Source organism: Eretmochelys imbricata, chromosome 8 (genome assembly GCF_965152235.1).
Source record: "Eretmochelys imbricata isolate rEreImb1 chromosome 8, rEreImb1.hap1, whole genome shotgun sequence".
In the NCBI taxonomy this organism is placed as follows: Eukaryota; Metazoa; Chordata; order Testudines; family Cheloniidae; genus Eretmochelys; species Eretmochelys imbricata.
Window position 1 is genome coordinate 37200871 of NC_135579.1, and position 15646 is coordinate 37216516.

The 15646-nt window shown below is 48.3% G+C and overlaps 1 protein-coding gene across 7 annotated transcripts; it reads right to left on the reverse strand.

Moving 5' to 3' along the window:
- Positions 1-1695: 1695 nt before the first annotated feature.
- On the reverse strand, positions 1696-15617 carry LOC144269052 (histidine--tRNA ligase, cytoplasmic-like). Of its 7 annotated transcripts, none has more exons than XM_077824533.1 (13): positions 15042-15616; positions 13737-13826; positions 13048-13167; positions 12577-12672; positions 11424-11549; positions 9569-9676; positions 9218-9316; positions 8269-8362; positions 7784-7911; positions 7460-7702; positions 5804-5920; positions 4918-5064; positions 1696-4437 (listed from the first exon to the last, which is right to left on the reverse strand). In XM_077824533.1, the coding sequence occupies exons 1-13, from the start codon at positions 15150-15152 to the stop codon at positions 4381-4383; spliced, it is 1536 nt and encodes a 511-aa protein (XP_077680659.1). In that variant the 5' UTR covers positions 15153-15616; the 3' UTR covers positions 1696-4380. The 7 variants fall into 7 exon arrangements, with proteins under 7 accessions (XP_077680659.1, XP_077680658.1, XP_077680657.1 ...); XM_077824532.1 differs by having other exon boundaries at positions 7784-7914; positions 15042-15615; XM_077824531.1 differs by having other exon boundaries at positions 1696-5064; positions 15042-15617.
- Between the last annotated feature and the right edge of the window lie 29 nt (positions 15618-15646).

The window sequence follows — 15646 nt, forward strand, 5'->3', positions numbered from 1 at the left end:
GGTCACGTCCCTCGATCTGCTGGCAATGCCCCTACTTATACATCCCAAAATGCCATTGGCCTTCTTGGCATCAAGGGCACACTGTTGACTCACATCCAGCTTCTTGTCCACTGTAACCCCTAGGTCCTTTTCTGCAGAACTGCTGCCGAGCCATTCGGTCCCTAGTGTGTAGTGGTGCATTGGATTCTTCCATCCTAAGTGCAGGACTCTGCACTTGTCCTTGTTGAACCTCATCAGATTTCTTTTGGCCCAATCCTCCAATTTGTCTAGGTCCCTCTGTATCCTATCCCTACCCTCCAGCGTATCTACCTCTCCTCCCAGTTTAGTGTCATCTGCAAACTTGCTGAGGGTGCAATCCACACCATCCTCCAGATCATTTATGAAGATACTGAACCGGCCCCAGGACCGACCCTTGGGGCACTCCACTTGATACGGGCTTGCTATTAAATATGGAGCCATTGATCACTACCCATTGAGCCCGACAATCTAGCCAGCTTTCTATCCACCTTATAGTCCATTCATCCAGCCCAAACTTCTTTAACTTGCTGGCAAGAATACTGTGAGAGACAGTGTCAAAAGCTTTGCTAAAGTCAAGGAACCACACGTCCACTGCTTTCCCTTCATCCACAGAACCAGTTATCTCGTCATAGAAGGCAATTAGATTAGTCAGGCATGACTTGCCCTGGGTGAATGCATGCTGCCTGTTCCTGATCACTCTCCCCTCCTCTAAGTGCTTCAGAATTGATTCCTTGAGGACCTGCTCCATGATTTTTCCGGGGACTGAGGTGAGGCTGACTGGTCTGTAGTTCCCAGGATCCTCCTTCTTCCCTTTTTTAAAGATGGGCACTACATTAGCCTTTTTCCAGTCGTCCAGGACTTCCCCCGATCGCCATGAGTTTTCAAAGATAATGGCCAATGGCTCTGCAATCACATCCGCCAACTCCTTTAGCACTCTCAGATGCAACGCATCCGGCCCCATGGACTTGTGCTTGTCCAGCTTTTCTAAATAGTCCCAAACGACTTCTTTCTCCACAGAGGGCTGGTCGCCTCCTCCCCATGCTGTGCTGCCCAGTGCAGCAGTCTGGGAGCTGACCTTGTTCGTGAAGACAGAGGCAAAAAAAGCATTGAGTACATTAGCTTTTTCCACATCCTCTGTCACTAGGTTGCCTCCCTCATTCAGTAACGGGCCCACACTTTCCTTGACTTTCTTCTTGTTGCTAACATACCTGAAAAAACCCTTCTTGTTACTCTTAACATCTCTTGCTAGTTGCAATTCCAGGTGTGATTTGGCCTTCCTGATTTCACTCCTGCATGCCCGAGCAATATTTTTATACTCATCCCTGGTCATTTGTCCAATCTTCCACTTCTTGTAAGCTTCTTTTTTGTATTTAAGATAATCAAGGATTTCACGTTAAGCCAAGCTGGTCGCCTGCCATATTTACTATTCTTTCTACACATCGGGATGGTTTGTCCCTGTAGCCTTACTTATTTGTAAGTGGAGCAAGTTTATCTAAGTACTTATATGTACCCTATGCCCCCCGCCCCTGCCAGTGTAGTATCAGAGTCCATAGAAAACCTACTATTGTATTTTTACACTTCGCTTTCAGAGTAGAAATGTGCTTTAAACTTAGCTTTAATGTAGAAAAGTTATATAAAAACTAAAAATTTAACAAATAACTAAGCAGCTTACATTAGTCATGGATTACGAAAGCCTTGTCTGTCTTTATTTGGTTTTCTATACTTGGCTTAGAAAAGCCCATGGCAAAAATATCAGAAAAAGAAGGCAATTTTCTGTAGGAAAACCTCTCATTTAATGAATTTCAATGGAGCAGAGGTATATTCTTATTCCAGACCTCCCCCACTTGTCTCTAGTTATGGGTTTTGGATGCTGCCCCCATGGCCATTTTAGACATTACATATATAAGAGACATATTTGTGTGCATAATTTTGAAACTTTGGTGCTGAGAAACTGGCTGCCTGGAGCTGGACTCTCTGCGCAAAGCTGACAGCCTCGGTTTTCAGCATTGGGTAGCTAAGCTCCCAGCCTGGGCCGTCAGCATTCCATGCTGCCCCCGACTTAACGACACACACCACTAGCAGAAGGGGGGTAGTGGGGACATGAAAAACAGCAGTAATTACTGTGGTGGCTGTAAGTCGACATAACTTTGGTCAATTTAATTGTGTAGCAGAGTCAAGGCCTTTATTAACCCTCCACTGGGGTTACCAGGCCTTGCTTTCACAGATCAAAACACTGAGCAGAATGCAAGAACAGGAGGACACCCCTGCAGACTGCTGTGTATGTGTAAAACTAGACTTCTCAGGGTCGTCATCACATAGATGGTTAGACAAGAGGTAATGAAATGTGTGTGTAGATTTTTTAGTTGCTTTAATCCTTTTCACTGAATGCTTTGTTCCCATAGCTAAATAAACAATACTTTTGGCTTTAAGAAGGCTGTTTTGGGTCATGGAATGAGCTCCTGGTTGTAAGCTCTCAGCAGGAAGAACTGCAGGTATCCAAACCCAGTTGGACATGCAGTGTAAGAACTGCTAGTGCCCATGGCCCAGTTTGAGAGTGGAGAGTCACATGATTCCACCTTGAGAGATGTGCAGGTACAAACCCCGATACTTGAGAAGGGGTGTCCTCAGAGATCAGAGGTGGGACAGAGCCTCAGGGAGCCCTGAGCCATAACAGGCCTTTTCTATGCAATAACTTTGTTTCTGTGATCTAGAGGTGTCAAATTTTACAGTTATACCAGTATAAAACCGAGCTGGGCACTCTTTTTTCAGTAGAGTGCCCTTATGTCTCCTGGGAAGGGGGTTAAGATAAAATCACTCTTACAGTGGAATAATAATGTCCACAAGGGGTGGGCGAGATGGAAATTATACTTGTATAGCTGCTAAGACTTTCCCCAGGTAGACAAGCTCCTCAGGGTGAAAGTGCTAAATGGTCTTTTCTCTCCTTCACAAGTGCTTGGAGACCTCTGACTGCTAGAAGCTGGGACTGGATGATGGGATTGCTCACTGAAAAAAAATATTGTTCTGTTCTGCTCACTCCCTCGGAAGCATCTGGCACCAGCCACTGTCACAAGATGGGATACTGGGCTAGACAGACCATTGATCTGACCCTGTAGGGCCATTCTTAGATAAGGGCCATACATACAAACACCAGAACTTGGAACAGCCCATTATTCCAGTGACTGCTGTGCTCTACAGCTCACTGTTTCACACATTTGAAAATAGTCTTTCCTTTCAAAAAAACTATTCTACCCTAGCAAGCTGGGGAAGCTACCCTTTATAAGTGAGAAAAAGAAAATCCCAGTTGGGAACTCACAAAAGTAGCTACAACTCAGGTGTAGCACATTGCTGACTTCAGCTAGACGTATAAACAGCTGTCAAACAACTTCAGCAACCCACAGTATTTTATTTACATAATTTATCCATGTTTGCATGGAAACCAAAGTCTCAGCTCATCCACAGCCTCATTCACTTTAGACAAAACCACGAGAGAAGAGACTAGATCACTAAAACCTGGATCAATGGGGTCATTTCCTGGGAGGAGGGTTGTAGCTACTGTGCAGCACTATGCCAACAGCCCAGCCACAAAATGGGAATGTCATGTCTAATCTCCTGACGACATGTAGGGATACTGAAGAGCATCCTTGAAGCATAGTTCATGTGTGTCCTGGACAGCAGTGATACTCCCATCCCATTGAGCAGGGAAAGAGAAATTTCCTAGTTCAGCTCCATAACTGGGGGTGGGGGAAGGGAGCCCCACAGAGGGGGACTGACCTTCCAGCGATTCAGAGCTGCCCTGCACAGGCGAAGGGCAGATAGATTCTAAGGACAAGTTTCCATGGAGGTTCTGGATATGTGAGGATGCTCACAAGGCTACCCTCAGCAAGCCTGAACATAGCAAATTGCTGAGTCAACTTGCAAAGGCATCTGGGCATTGGGCAGGACCCAGCAAGTGTGAATTCCTTCAAGATAGCGAATTAACTCTGCGCTAAGGCCTAGGTCATTGCAAGGGAATCTGCCTTACTGCAAATGTAGGAGCTCTGCTTTGACCAATGAGCTTGCTACCATAATACAGACACATTAAAACAGACCCACTCTTCATGCTACTTAACCTGAGAGGTGAACAGTTGGTTATCTGCCCTATGCCTTTAAAACCATGTCCACTCCCTACAAATGGAGATGCTGTACCAAGTCATAAGATTGATGGGGCAAGGTTAATCTCAGTGCAGCAGGATGTACTTCAGCCCGATCAGCACTACCCAAATCCTCACAGAATCATGGCCTAGCAGCGCATCCCACGGCTGGAAACAATCCACATGGCAGGAAACAGGTCCAGTGAGTCAAGCTGTTGTGCACAGAAGGGCTCTAGGACTCCACCCTTTTTCTGATTTCCTCAGCAAGCTTCTCCCTAGGGATATCGACCTGCACAACAAACAGGAAGGAACTGGTCCCAGCAATAAAACTGTCTCATGGGAAGTGACCTGAGCTCCCAACAATATCAGGATGCCCACTTACCTGTCTTCTGCCATTCCTCAAACCCTCCTCTCTGTGAACTCCCACTGGAAGCGCCACCCCATAAAAGTCCATCCCCTGACCACCAAGGAGAGACTTGTGGAAGGAGTGAGGATTAGGGATTTCCTGTTCCACACCCCTGAGGGACAGGATTAGACTGCTCAGCAGAGAGCTTTAGTGATCTGTAACTCTGAGGAAGGTTCGCTGTGGACTTAGACTAGTTTGTAAAGAGGATTCAATCTGTACTGGAGCCTGGTTAACTCTAGCGATCTGCAATCTCGCAAAGAGGCCCTAATAGCCAGGGAGAATGTTGTCTAGAACCTTTCAATGGGTTTTAGAGGCAGCCTTTGAACCCCTTAGCCTATCCCCAATATCAAAGGACATCCTCACCTCTTCCCTGCTAGCTACGACTCGTAGCTTGACAATTCCATTCTTCAGCTCCTGCTCTCCTACGATGGCTGCGAGAGGGATTCCCATGTCTTCACAATATTGCAGCTGGTTCAGCAGCTTGGGGTTCTTCTTATACAGCATCTCTGCCTAGAGGGGCAGGCAATGTGGTTGTGTTCAAGAGGTTACATAGAATATGAAGTGACAGACCCTACCCAGTTCTAACTCATTGCTAGGACGGACTGGAAATTTGCCGATGGTTTTCTGGTGGAGAATGCAGATTAGTTGAAATCTAAACATTTTGTGGAGGTGGTTTGATTTCGACTAAGCTCCAGTGGAACCCAGGCAAGTTTTGAAACTCATCTGCTAGGCAGGTTTTCCTACCAGCTGGCCTGCCTCGTGGGCTACCAGTTCTTCTGCAGCCTACCTAGCAAGCTGACAGGGCCAAGGCCCTGAGAGCACCAGCTCCCAAACTCTGAGGCTCCTGGTTCAGCTGGAGCTCCCAGTTCCCCTTCAGCCTGCTGGGTGGAATTTCATCTGGAAATGATCAAAATTGTGATTTTTTTGGGATTCTGTTTTTGTGGGTTTTGAAATTTCTGGGTTTTGTTCCAAATTGGAACTAAACCAAATTTTGAAATTCCAAATGCCTCCATGAAACAGAATTACCATTCTCCTCAGAGCTCTAGCCATTAGCACAGAGTTCCCTGGGGCAGATGGTTCCAACAGGCTCAGTACCAGCAGCTGCCTTTCTCCGTCAGAGCGAAACAACGAAGAGGTTGGCAAGTTTGGTCTTGCTGTGCCACCTCTCCCCAGAGACGCTCTCTCTCCCCCCATTCTAAGGGCTGGCTTTGAGAAGCACAACTAGGCCAGTCCAATTGCCAAGTCTTACCTTGATCCCAGAATCCCAGAGCTCAGAGATGAGTTTCAATCTTACATCAAGGAAGTTCTTCTGCGGGGTTGCCACCAGCACCTGCGTCTCAGTTGTCCGGATCTTCTCCTTAGAAACCTGGGAGCAGGAACAGAGTTGTGAATGAAACATATGGAAACATCCTATTGCTCATGAAGACATGCTGCAAGGCACGTGACAGTTGCTCCTCACCCACCCCTTGTACCTATTACTGGAGAATGCTACCATATTCCTAACACAGCCTATATAGGGGAGGATTACATGAAAAACAACAACAAAAACCCACCAAACTGTGTTCAAAGAATGTTATTTTGCAATGTCAAACTTGTGCAACCTTAATTTATCTCCCTTGGGCACATGCATCATGACTCTGGATTTCATTATGTACTATTTTTTCCCCCAGGATCCCTGCCTCATTCTGAACACACACTGGACTTGTCCTGGGAATGAGGCAGCTGTTCAATAATTTTTTTGAGCCTCACCAGACAATGAGTTGCCTCTGTCTTATTTACCACACATCACCCCAACACTAAACTAAATAAAGAATTACTGATTTCCTCATGGGTTTTTCCGCCATCTATCATAGTAGTATGACGTTCACAACCATTAAGTTAATTATCTTCATAATGCCGTGGGAGACAAGTATTTTACAGATGGAAAATGTTAAGGAAAAGTTAACACATGTGACTCCATTTTGGTTTGGGGCCCACCATTGTTTAAATGCCAGCACATCATACACCAGGAGGAGTGATCCTTAGATATTGAATCCCTGTGAAAATCCTCCTCGTCTCCAGCCTGCCTTGACTCCCAGTATCTGGTTTTTGTCAGTCTCTAACTCCCTGTCTCTTGGCCTTGATGTGAGGCCTCCCATCCTGATAATAAAAGTTACTGATGCATGGCTTTAGGACCATGCTGTGTAATTAACATACTGGTTTAGCATGAGGAATGCACCAAGCAGGGATAGGTGGTAGATAAGAAAAGGGTTTGTTTATTGGCTAAGGTTTCCGATGCACGAGGGCAACATGCTTTGCTAAAAAGTATATAACCTTTGTATAATCTGTATTCAGGGTCCCCTCCTGGCTAGCAGGGGGGCACCACGCTCGAGCGTAATAAACTTGGTGTTTTTTGGGAACTCTGCAGTTGTGGACTTTGTTTATGTGCCTCAGCCTAGATTCGAACTGTGCGTGTCCTACCAGGTTAATTCGTAGCATTTGTGTGCATGTCCTACCAGGTGTAATTTGTAGCATTTGTGTGAGTGTCCTACCGGCCAAAATGAGGATGCCAATTTACAGACAGGGAAATTGACAGAAAAGCAACTTGGTCCAAGCTTCAGCTAAGGAGTGGAAGAGCCCGGAATAGAACTCAAGACCTCCTATGTCCCAGCCTTACCTTAGTGAAAATTCTAATTCAAGGGATATGCCGAGGAAACATGTAGCAGAGGACTCAGGTCTCCTGCATTTCAGTCAACCACAAGCCCATCCTTTCTTTACTACAGTCCCATGCCTCATCCACTACAGATCTTCCAATTTCTGCAATAAACGTGTCAGGTATCCTACAGAAAGTGGCCTCCTTACCTGCACCCCCCTGGCTGGTCCCCACAGTGGTGGGCCATTCTGCGTACTTCTGAGTGGCACTCACCTCCACTTTCTGCTCCATGATGGAGAAGATCCGCTCGATTCCAATGCTGACTCCCACACAGGGCACCTTCCGCCCCTTGGGATCGAACATCCCCACCAGCCCATCATAGCGGCCACCTCCAGCCACACTGCCCACGCTGACTGGCTCCTCCTTGTGGTCGTTCCGAGGCTGCAGCAGGATGGCCTCGTAGATCACCCCAGTGTAATAATCCAGACCCCGTGCCAGGCTCAAGTCGAAGGAGATCTGTGAAACAGGAGGGGAATCCCATTACCAGGCACAACAAATGACCCAGTCAGGCCTGCTCAGTGTTCCTCCATCACTCACCTTATCTGCAATGCCAAACAGGGTCAGGTACTCAAACAGCAGCTTCATGTCTCCCAGCCCCTCCCGGGCCAACTTGTTCTGGGACAGCTTAGTGTCCTGGAGCAGCTGCTCAATCAGACCCAGCCCACCTGCTGAAATGAGACACACCTGAAATATACCAGGGAGGGAGACATTGTGTGGCCAAGCTCCTATGGACTCACTCCACCCAGCCTGGGTTACACCCACCTCCTCACTTCTTCAGCCTTGTGCATCTCTATCTTCCTCCCAGGGGATACCGACCTTGCATCCCACCCGGAACACCCAGGCTGCAAGTCAGCTCGGCCTGGGCAAGAGCAACTAAACAACTGGGGAACCCTGACACACCCCATGCAGAGACCAAGGAAGCTGGAATAGCTGCTGGGAAGGTGAAGTGACCCACATGGACTCTCAGCTGGCCTGGGTGAGGCTGGACAGGGAACCAGCTCTCACAGCTCCACAGAACTCACCATGCAGTTGAACGTATTCCCCGATGCGATCCACAGCCTCGGGTGAGAGACCTTTCTCTCCAACCATCTCGCTCTTCACATCCTCCCATGTTGCCTGGGGTGGAGGAGATGAGAACATTAATCACAGCTTTCCTGGCTGAATCTGCTGCTCCTGGGAATGCAAAACCCCTTCCCCAGCTTTCCCCTCCACACCAATACTACCCCATGGGTTCAGAACACACACTGAGGAAATTGCAGGAAAGGGGAGACCACTGCCTGGCGGCTAATCCAGTTAGGGATCTCCCATTTCTAGCCTTCCCAGAATAATTAACAATAGACTTCACTCTCATTTGGTGCCTTCAGTCTAACCTCTCAAAGCTATTAATGAGTTAGGCCCAGATCCTCAAAAGGTATTTGAGAGTTAGGGGCTTACTTATTTCACTGGAAGTTAGCAGACCTTTGAGGATCTGAGCCCTAATCCCTCCAAATCCCTGGAGAGGCAGGAAGTCTTATCCCCATTTTACAGACGGGAAAGCACAGGCACAGAGAGCGGATGCGACTTGCCCAAGGACAGAATCCAAACTTCTTGGCACTTGGGAGAGCCAAAGAGAACGTCAGCTCTGAAAGTCCTCCTTCAGATACGTGTTTCCATCCTACACATTTGGAGATGGATCACAGTCCTCCCACCAGAGCATGCACAGCTGAGAGCTAGGGCAGTGCTAGACAGCAGTCATAGAATCATAGAATCATAGAATATTAGGGTTGGAAGAGACCTCATGAGGTCATCTAGTCCAACCCCCTGCTCAAAGCAGGACCGATCCCCAATTTTTGCCCCACATCCCTAAATGGCCCCCTCAAGGATTGAACTATCAACCCTGGGTTTAGCAGGCCAATGCTCAAACCACTGAGCTATCCCTCCCCCCAAGGCCATCCCTTTCCCGCCAGGGCAGGGAAATCCGCAGAGCATTACCTTGTTCAGTTTGTCCACAGTAGAGCAAGTGCTATGGAACAGGCTGTCTGGAATGCCACATACTGCAAAAACTCCATGCAAAATGCGCCGGTCGTTGACCTGGGGGTGGGAAGCAGAGTCACTCTGAATCGGAACCCAATGGAGCCTCCCAGTAAGATTGAATCACTTCCACTTGGTTTCTATATGGCTCCAGAGGTCTGTGAAGCAGCTGTAGTCAAAATCCCCCCAGCCTCTGAAGGAAGGGATTTCTCGTACGCAGGGCACACTAGAGTAGGGGATGGGTGGGAGGGCAGGCTCATTCTGGCCTGGGAAGACATGTAACTTTATTAAACCAGTGGGCTATGGTTTTACCTTAATGAGGAAGTCTCCGAGCTGCAACATGCTCAGGATCTCATGCACGATCTTCAGACACTCAGCATCAGGAATCATAGGGTCAAATTGGCCAGCGATGTCAAAGTCCTGGGATACAGGAAGAGGCAGTGAGAATCCAGTCAGTGTAACCCAGCTGGGACACCGCAGAGGCAGTCATAGAATATCAGGTTGGAAGGGACCTCAGGAGGTCATCTAGTCCAATCCTCTGCTCAAAGCAGGACCAATCCCCAACCAAATCATCCCAGCCAGGGCTTTGTCAAGCCTGACCTTAAAAACTTCTAAGGAAGGAGATTCCACAACCTCCCTAGGTAAATCAGGGTCCCCAGACACACAGCTCCCTGTGCTGCACCCCATTCCCTGTACCCAAAGGGGAGCCCAGGCGCGTAATGCAGAGGCCTGTACTCTAAACTGTTCAAGGTAACAGAAATCCAACTCAGCCTGTTACAGAAAGCCATTGTTTATGAAAGTTAGCACAAGTTGGAGGCAACCAGATTAAGATAAACTGGACTGTTTAAGTTAAACCACTGTGCTTAGGGAACTGCAAAGCTCCTGGTAAAGAGAGGGATGGAATGGGACATGTCGACTGTAAGTTGTGAGCTTTACCATCATGGTTGCCACCTCCACCATCTCCTGGGATCCACCAGGACACCATTGGGCCTTCATAAACCTGATGCTGAGACAGGGCCTGATCAGACTGGGCCAGGGAGAGGGAACTGATGACATCATTGTCTCCACCCGGAACGTGAGATTTGCATTCATGCTGTCGCACTCCCTCATATGTCATTTTCCTTCCTCACCTTATCTCTTCTCTCTCCTCTCCCTTTCCTTTTTCTGTCTAAAGAGTCTGATTTAGCCTGCCAAGACAACACCATCTTTTGCAACACTGCTTTGAGCCTGTGACCAAAGAAGCAAGCTAAAAGCAATGCCTTCAACAGCCCAATGCGGGTACAAGTTTGCCAGGACTCTGAGCATACTGGGTCTGATTTTCACCAGCAGTGAGGTTGTAAATGAGAGTCAGCACCCAGGACAGAAGCAGTCCTTTTTTCTACCTTTGCACTTCTGTTTTCTCTCCTTGGGTGTTTGTCTTCTTTTCTCTTAAAGAAACAGGAGTGGACTTCAACAACAGTTCCAGCCCATCTTAACTAACTTTTTCTCTTTTCCCACAAAAGGACAGTTAGTAACATATTTAATTGAACCTAAAAGTCTGTCAAATAGGGGGTTTCCCCTGTTCAAACTCTTCAGCTAAAGGGAATAAGGCAGTGGCTCTCAAACTTTATTACTGGTGACCGCTTTCATATAACAAGTCGCTGAGTGCGACCCCCCTTATAAATTAAAAACTTACAACTTTTTTATATATTTAACATCATTATAAATGCAGGAGGCAAAGCCGGGTTTGGGGTGGAGGTTGACAGCTTGCGCCCCCCATGTAATAACCTCACGACCCACAGTTTGAGAACCCCTGGAATAAGGGATATTGTTAAGTCTGACTTAATACTTTGCATTTCAAATGCATTAACTGTTTTTCCATCTTTTCCTGTATTTTTAATAAAAGGTTAAAAAGACTGTTATGGTGGTTGTTACAATGGGAGTCACAAAACCTTGGACCACACTTAACTGTTTGATATTGTAACAGTAAAAAGGGTTTCACTGCATCTTATCCATGAGACACTCCCCTTTTCAGCACAACAGGCCCCAGACACACATGGAGCCCTCTTCTTCCCTTTCCCCTTCCCCATGCTTTGTGGGGAGCCAGAACCCAAGACCCCACACAAGGAACCCTGGGCCCAGAAACAGCTCCTGCTGCATGGAGAACACTCAGGCTCCTGGTACTCACACACTGGTAGAACTCCCTGTAGCGGCCCTTCGTCATGGCCGGATTATCCCGTCTGTAAACTTTGGCAATGTGGTAGCGCTTAATGTTGGTGATTTTGTTCATTGCCAAATAACGAGCAAAGGGCACCTGAGCACAAAGGGTTAAGGATGGAACCTAGAGATAATCTCCTGTGGCCTGGAGAGTTCAGGGCCAGTCATTCAGCCCCATTATCACTCTACAGGCAGCTGCTGGGCCAGTACAACACAACCCCACAGCAAAGCCTATGCTAAAGGTCACCTGCAAACTGTGGCCACCTGTCCTAATGGACAGTAAAATCTCAGTCCCTATGAGTGCACCTTCTTAGTAATCACACCATGTTAACAGCTAAAACAAACAGCCTCATTGGTGGGTCATTTGAACAGATGTTGCAGTCTTTTGCTGCTATGATACAAACTGGGATTACATACATAATATAGTGACAGATTAAGGGCCAGAGATAAGGGAGCAAAAATGCTTTCAGGTGAAATTTTGACAGAGCTGCAGTCAGTAAAGCACGGTCCTGGATGGATGACCCATTTGGCAACAGTAACAAAGGCAACGGCTTTTTCACTGAGAATAGGGAGGTTGTGTGAAGAATCAGAAAGGAGGCTAGCCAAGATGAGCACAGGCAGATGGGGAAGGCAGTAGAGAGAGGAGATTCAGTGTCCAGGGGAGTACACTGGATGGAGCAAGCCCATGGGCGGTTTCTATGTACAGACCCTGAGGTCACCCAGGACCTAGTTTTGAGGATGGGGTGATTTAGTCACCATTCTGTGTGTCTAGTGGTGAGTAGTAATTCTTCAGGTGCTGGAGTTGGAAAGGCTGGGACTTGAGCTTATCCTAGAGACGGGAGCTAGGTGGCAGGGATGGAAGTTTGGATGAGGATGAGTTGAGACAGAGGTGTCCATGGGCAATGGCATGGAGGCAGTTACAGGTAGGCTTAGAAACAAAGGAAACACTGGAGAGGAATGGGATGAATGTATACAAAGTGGCATTAGCATGCATGTTCCTCCCCAGTTAGGAGGAGGTGACAGAGACTTCAGTATGTCCTCACCTCCACCCCATGTACTCCTGCCTAAGAAACACCAGCAACCCCTGGATGAGATGGTGCTTCCCAAGGACTCTAGCAGGATACAGTCAGGTCGTAGCGAAGAGACAGCAGCTCTCCACCCTGGTCTTTCAGGTCATAGATGAGCTTTGAGTCCTCCCCGTATTTCCCCGTCAGAGTTTCCTACAGAAAAGCAAGACAACTGTGTCAGGCAAGAGAGGACGAGCTCCAGAAGCAGAAAGCAGGAGCAAGAAGCTCCTAGAAAGAAAGCAGGGAGAATCCTTGAGCCTGATTTTAGAGGTGATCAGTTGGATCTAACTCCGGTCAGATGATCTAACCCCCCCCTCCAGCTTTACCACAGAAGCTATTCACAGCTGAGTTCTTAGGGCAGCTGCCCTTCAGGTCACAATGAAAGCAGCTACTGCCATTTAAAATGCACCCAATAATTACAAGGGGCATAAAGCCACAAACCTATGGATCACATCTGACTCAGGGATCAGTGCCTCCAGCAGCACAACTTCCTCCTCCCAGATGTCACATCACAGCCCCTACCCTCACCTTCAGCTCAAACACAGGGGTGTCGATGACCTCAGCCCCATGGCGCTTGAAGCAGCTGATGATGGTGTTGAAGACTTTCTCCCGGATGGCTGTTTGCTTGGGGCTGTAGTCCCTGGTGCCCTGAGAGCCCAAACCAAAGGGAAGTGGGTGAGAAATGTTAAAAGTGAAGAATTATAACCACCAACCTGCAACAGTAAAACCATCCAATATCTAAACTGTTTCCAGCTCCTGCGGCTGCTCAAAGCTCTGAGCCCAAAAGTTTGGCGCTATAACAAAGGTCAGCTAGGCCTAGAATAATGGAAGTTGATGATTCATTAGACCTACTGCTGTTTGAAACACTAGGGAAGTTTTAGTGCACAGGGTCCACATGAACAGTTGGCTTGCTGGAGCATTGTAGATTTATGCCCCCATTTGCTATGCACTAATTCCTCGTTTAGATATGCCCTTAGGCATAAGAGTCAATTGGGAAGAGGCAATAGGATGGGAAATGGAGAAAGAGCCATAGGCTTGAGAGGCTGGAGCTGAGGAAAAACTGTGCACCCTACCACAAAGTGCAGGATAACAAGCAGGAAAGGGGCAGCTTGTTTCAGTGGTGAAAGCACCTAAGTCATATGCCAGTAGAGATGGGGTAACCAGGAGAGGAAGCAACCCATGAGAGACCCAACTCCCTGAAGGAGGTGGGGAGTTACCTTGGGGGTTTTCAGAATGAAGTTTTTTTTCCCCTCATCAGTTCCCAGCTGTGGCTTTGGCTGCTGGAGCTTTACCACACCCTCTGCCACCTGGGGATAGAGAAAAGGCTTTTGATTAACAGAGTAAGACACTGACCCCTGAGTGTCTGTCTGATGTCAATTCAACTGGTGGACCTACAAGGCTTGCAGGAGGTTTCCTTAGTTTCTAACAGCTCCACTATAAGGAGGTGGGAGTTACCTTTGGGGTTTTGAGAATGAAGTTCTTTTCCCCTTATCAGTTCCCAATCTGATTTCCTTCCCCAGACCCGAAGAAGAGCTCTCTGTAACTTGAACGCTTGTACCCTCCAACAACTGAGGTTGATCCAATAAAATATATTATCTCACCCACCTTGTGTCTCCAATATCCTGGAACCAACACGGCTACAACAATACTGCAAATAACAGCTCCACTGTAATTCAAGTCCTTGCTTGTCCTAGTTTTTCTTGCATTTGACGTTTTAAGTTAGCAGGACAGCCAATGGATTCTTAGCAGCCCCCATTAGAATGCACAGGAATCTGGGAGCCATTGACACCCACTGACTACAGAGTAGAAAATATAGTTAGTTGTTTTAGCTAGATAAACTAGAAGGCTCCCAAATCTGGATTATCATCACTTTCTATCCAGCCTGAATAATCCCTGCCAGAACTCCTGGGGGACTCCAAACTTTGCCCACCAGAGGGCTGCACTGGCAATTTGCCTGGGATCTGCTGCCTTCATCTAACCCAGTCCTTTAATCGGGATCAAGATAGAGCATCACACACTGGAACCTCTAGTCTGTGCACTCAGGTCACACCCTGGTAATAACTGGTGGTGCTCACATAGCACTTAACAGCTTGAAAATCAGTTGGACACATTAATTCCCTCGGCATAGAGTTCTGTGGCACTTTATAGACTAACAGATATATTGGAGCATGAGCTTTCGTGGGTGAATACCCAATTCGTCGGATGCCTGTCATTAATTACCTCATTAACATTCACGACACCCCAGGAGATGCTTTCGCCATCAATAAAGATGGCAATAGGAGCGACACGGAGAGCGTGTCCAGCTACCCAGAACCACACAGCGTCAGTATCAGAACTTGGGTTAGGGTCCAAGTGCCAGCCCCTGTTTCTCTACAACTTCGCGGGCTCTGCCAGGCTTAGGCTCCAACCTCCCACGTCTCCTCCCAGGAATCAGAGCCCGCCTGAAAGACAAAGCCTTGTCCGCTGGGAGCAAACGGACTCTCGGGGCTGGAGCAGGACCCGCCACCCAGAGCGAGACTCACCTGGTTTTGGGGGTGGGCAGCAAAGGCCCGCAGGGCGTAGGACGGTGCCAGGTGCTGGCCCCCCAAGGGCACCCGACAGCCCCCCGCGGCGAGGGGGCGCAGCCAGTTCATGACTCAGGAGGTAGCTGGATCTTGGCTGGAACTCGCCCCGGCCCTGCGCTGGGTGCGGGGAGACCCGAAGCTACGCAGCCGGGAGCGGGGAAACGGGGGCGAGACACGCGTAAGGGGTTGGAGCAGGCACCTCAGCTCCCCGGCCCCAGCGATCTCCGCAGGGCCACAGGCTGACAGGGAGCCCCCAGGGGAGGCAAGAGCTGCCCTGGAGCCAGGGACGCTTTTCTGCACGGACACCCTGCCCCGGAGGACTCAGCCTCACTGCCGCCATAGAGTAGAGCGTGGCTACGGATAGAAAGTTCATCCTCTCTAACCATAGAGCCTCAGAACCTCTAGTGCGTTTCCGCAGAACTAGAGCGTCCCGGAGCCAACCGGAAAGAGCTGTTCCGGGTCAGCACCGGGGAAGACTATCTGGAACCATGGAGTCTCAGGAGACTTTCTAGAGAGGCACAAAAATAAGTTCAAAAGTTACTCATGCTCCAAGCACCCAGCCT

Bases quoted from the DNA above. Each gene is read 5' to 3' on its own strand.
- LOC144269052 (XM_077824529.1), bottom strand. From the start codon at position 15,152: ATGAACTGGCTGCGCCCCCTCGCCGCGGGGGGCTGTCGGGTGCCCTTG. The intron at 7,915-8,268 runs GTGAGTTCTGTG...GTCTCATTTCAG, and splicing joins GGAATACGTTCAACTGCATG to CAGGTGGGCTGGGTCTGATT. The intron at 5,921-7,459 runs GTGAGTGCCACT...TCCTGCTCCCAG, and splicing joins TCATGGAGCAGAAAGTGGAG to GTTTCTAAGGAGAAGATCCG.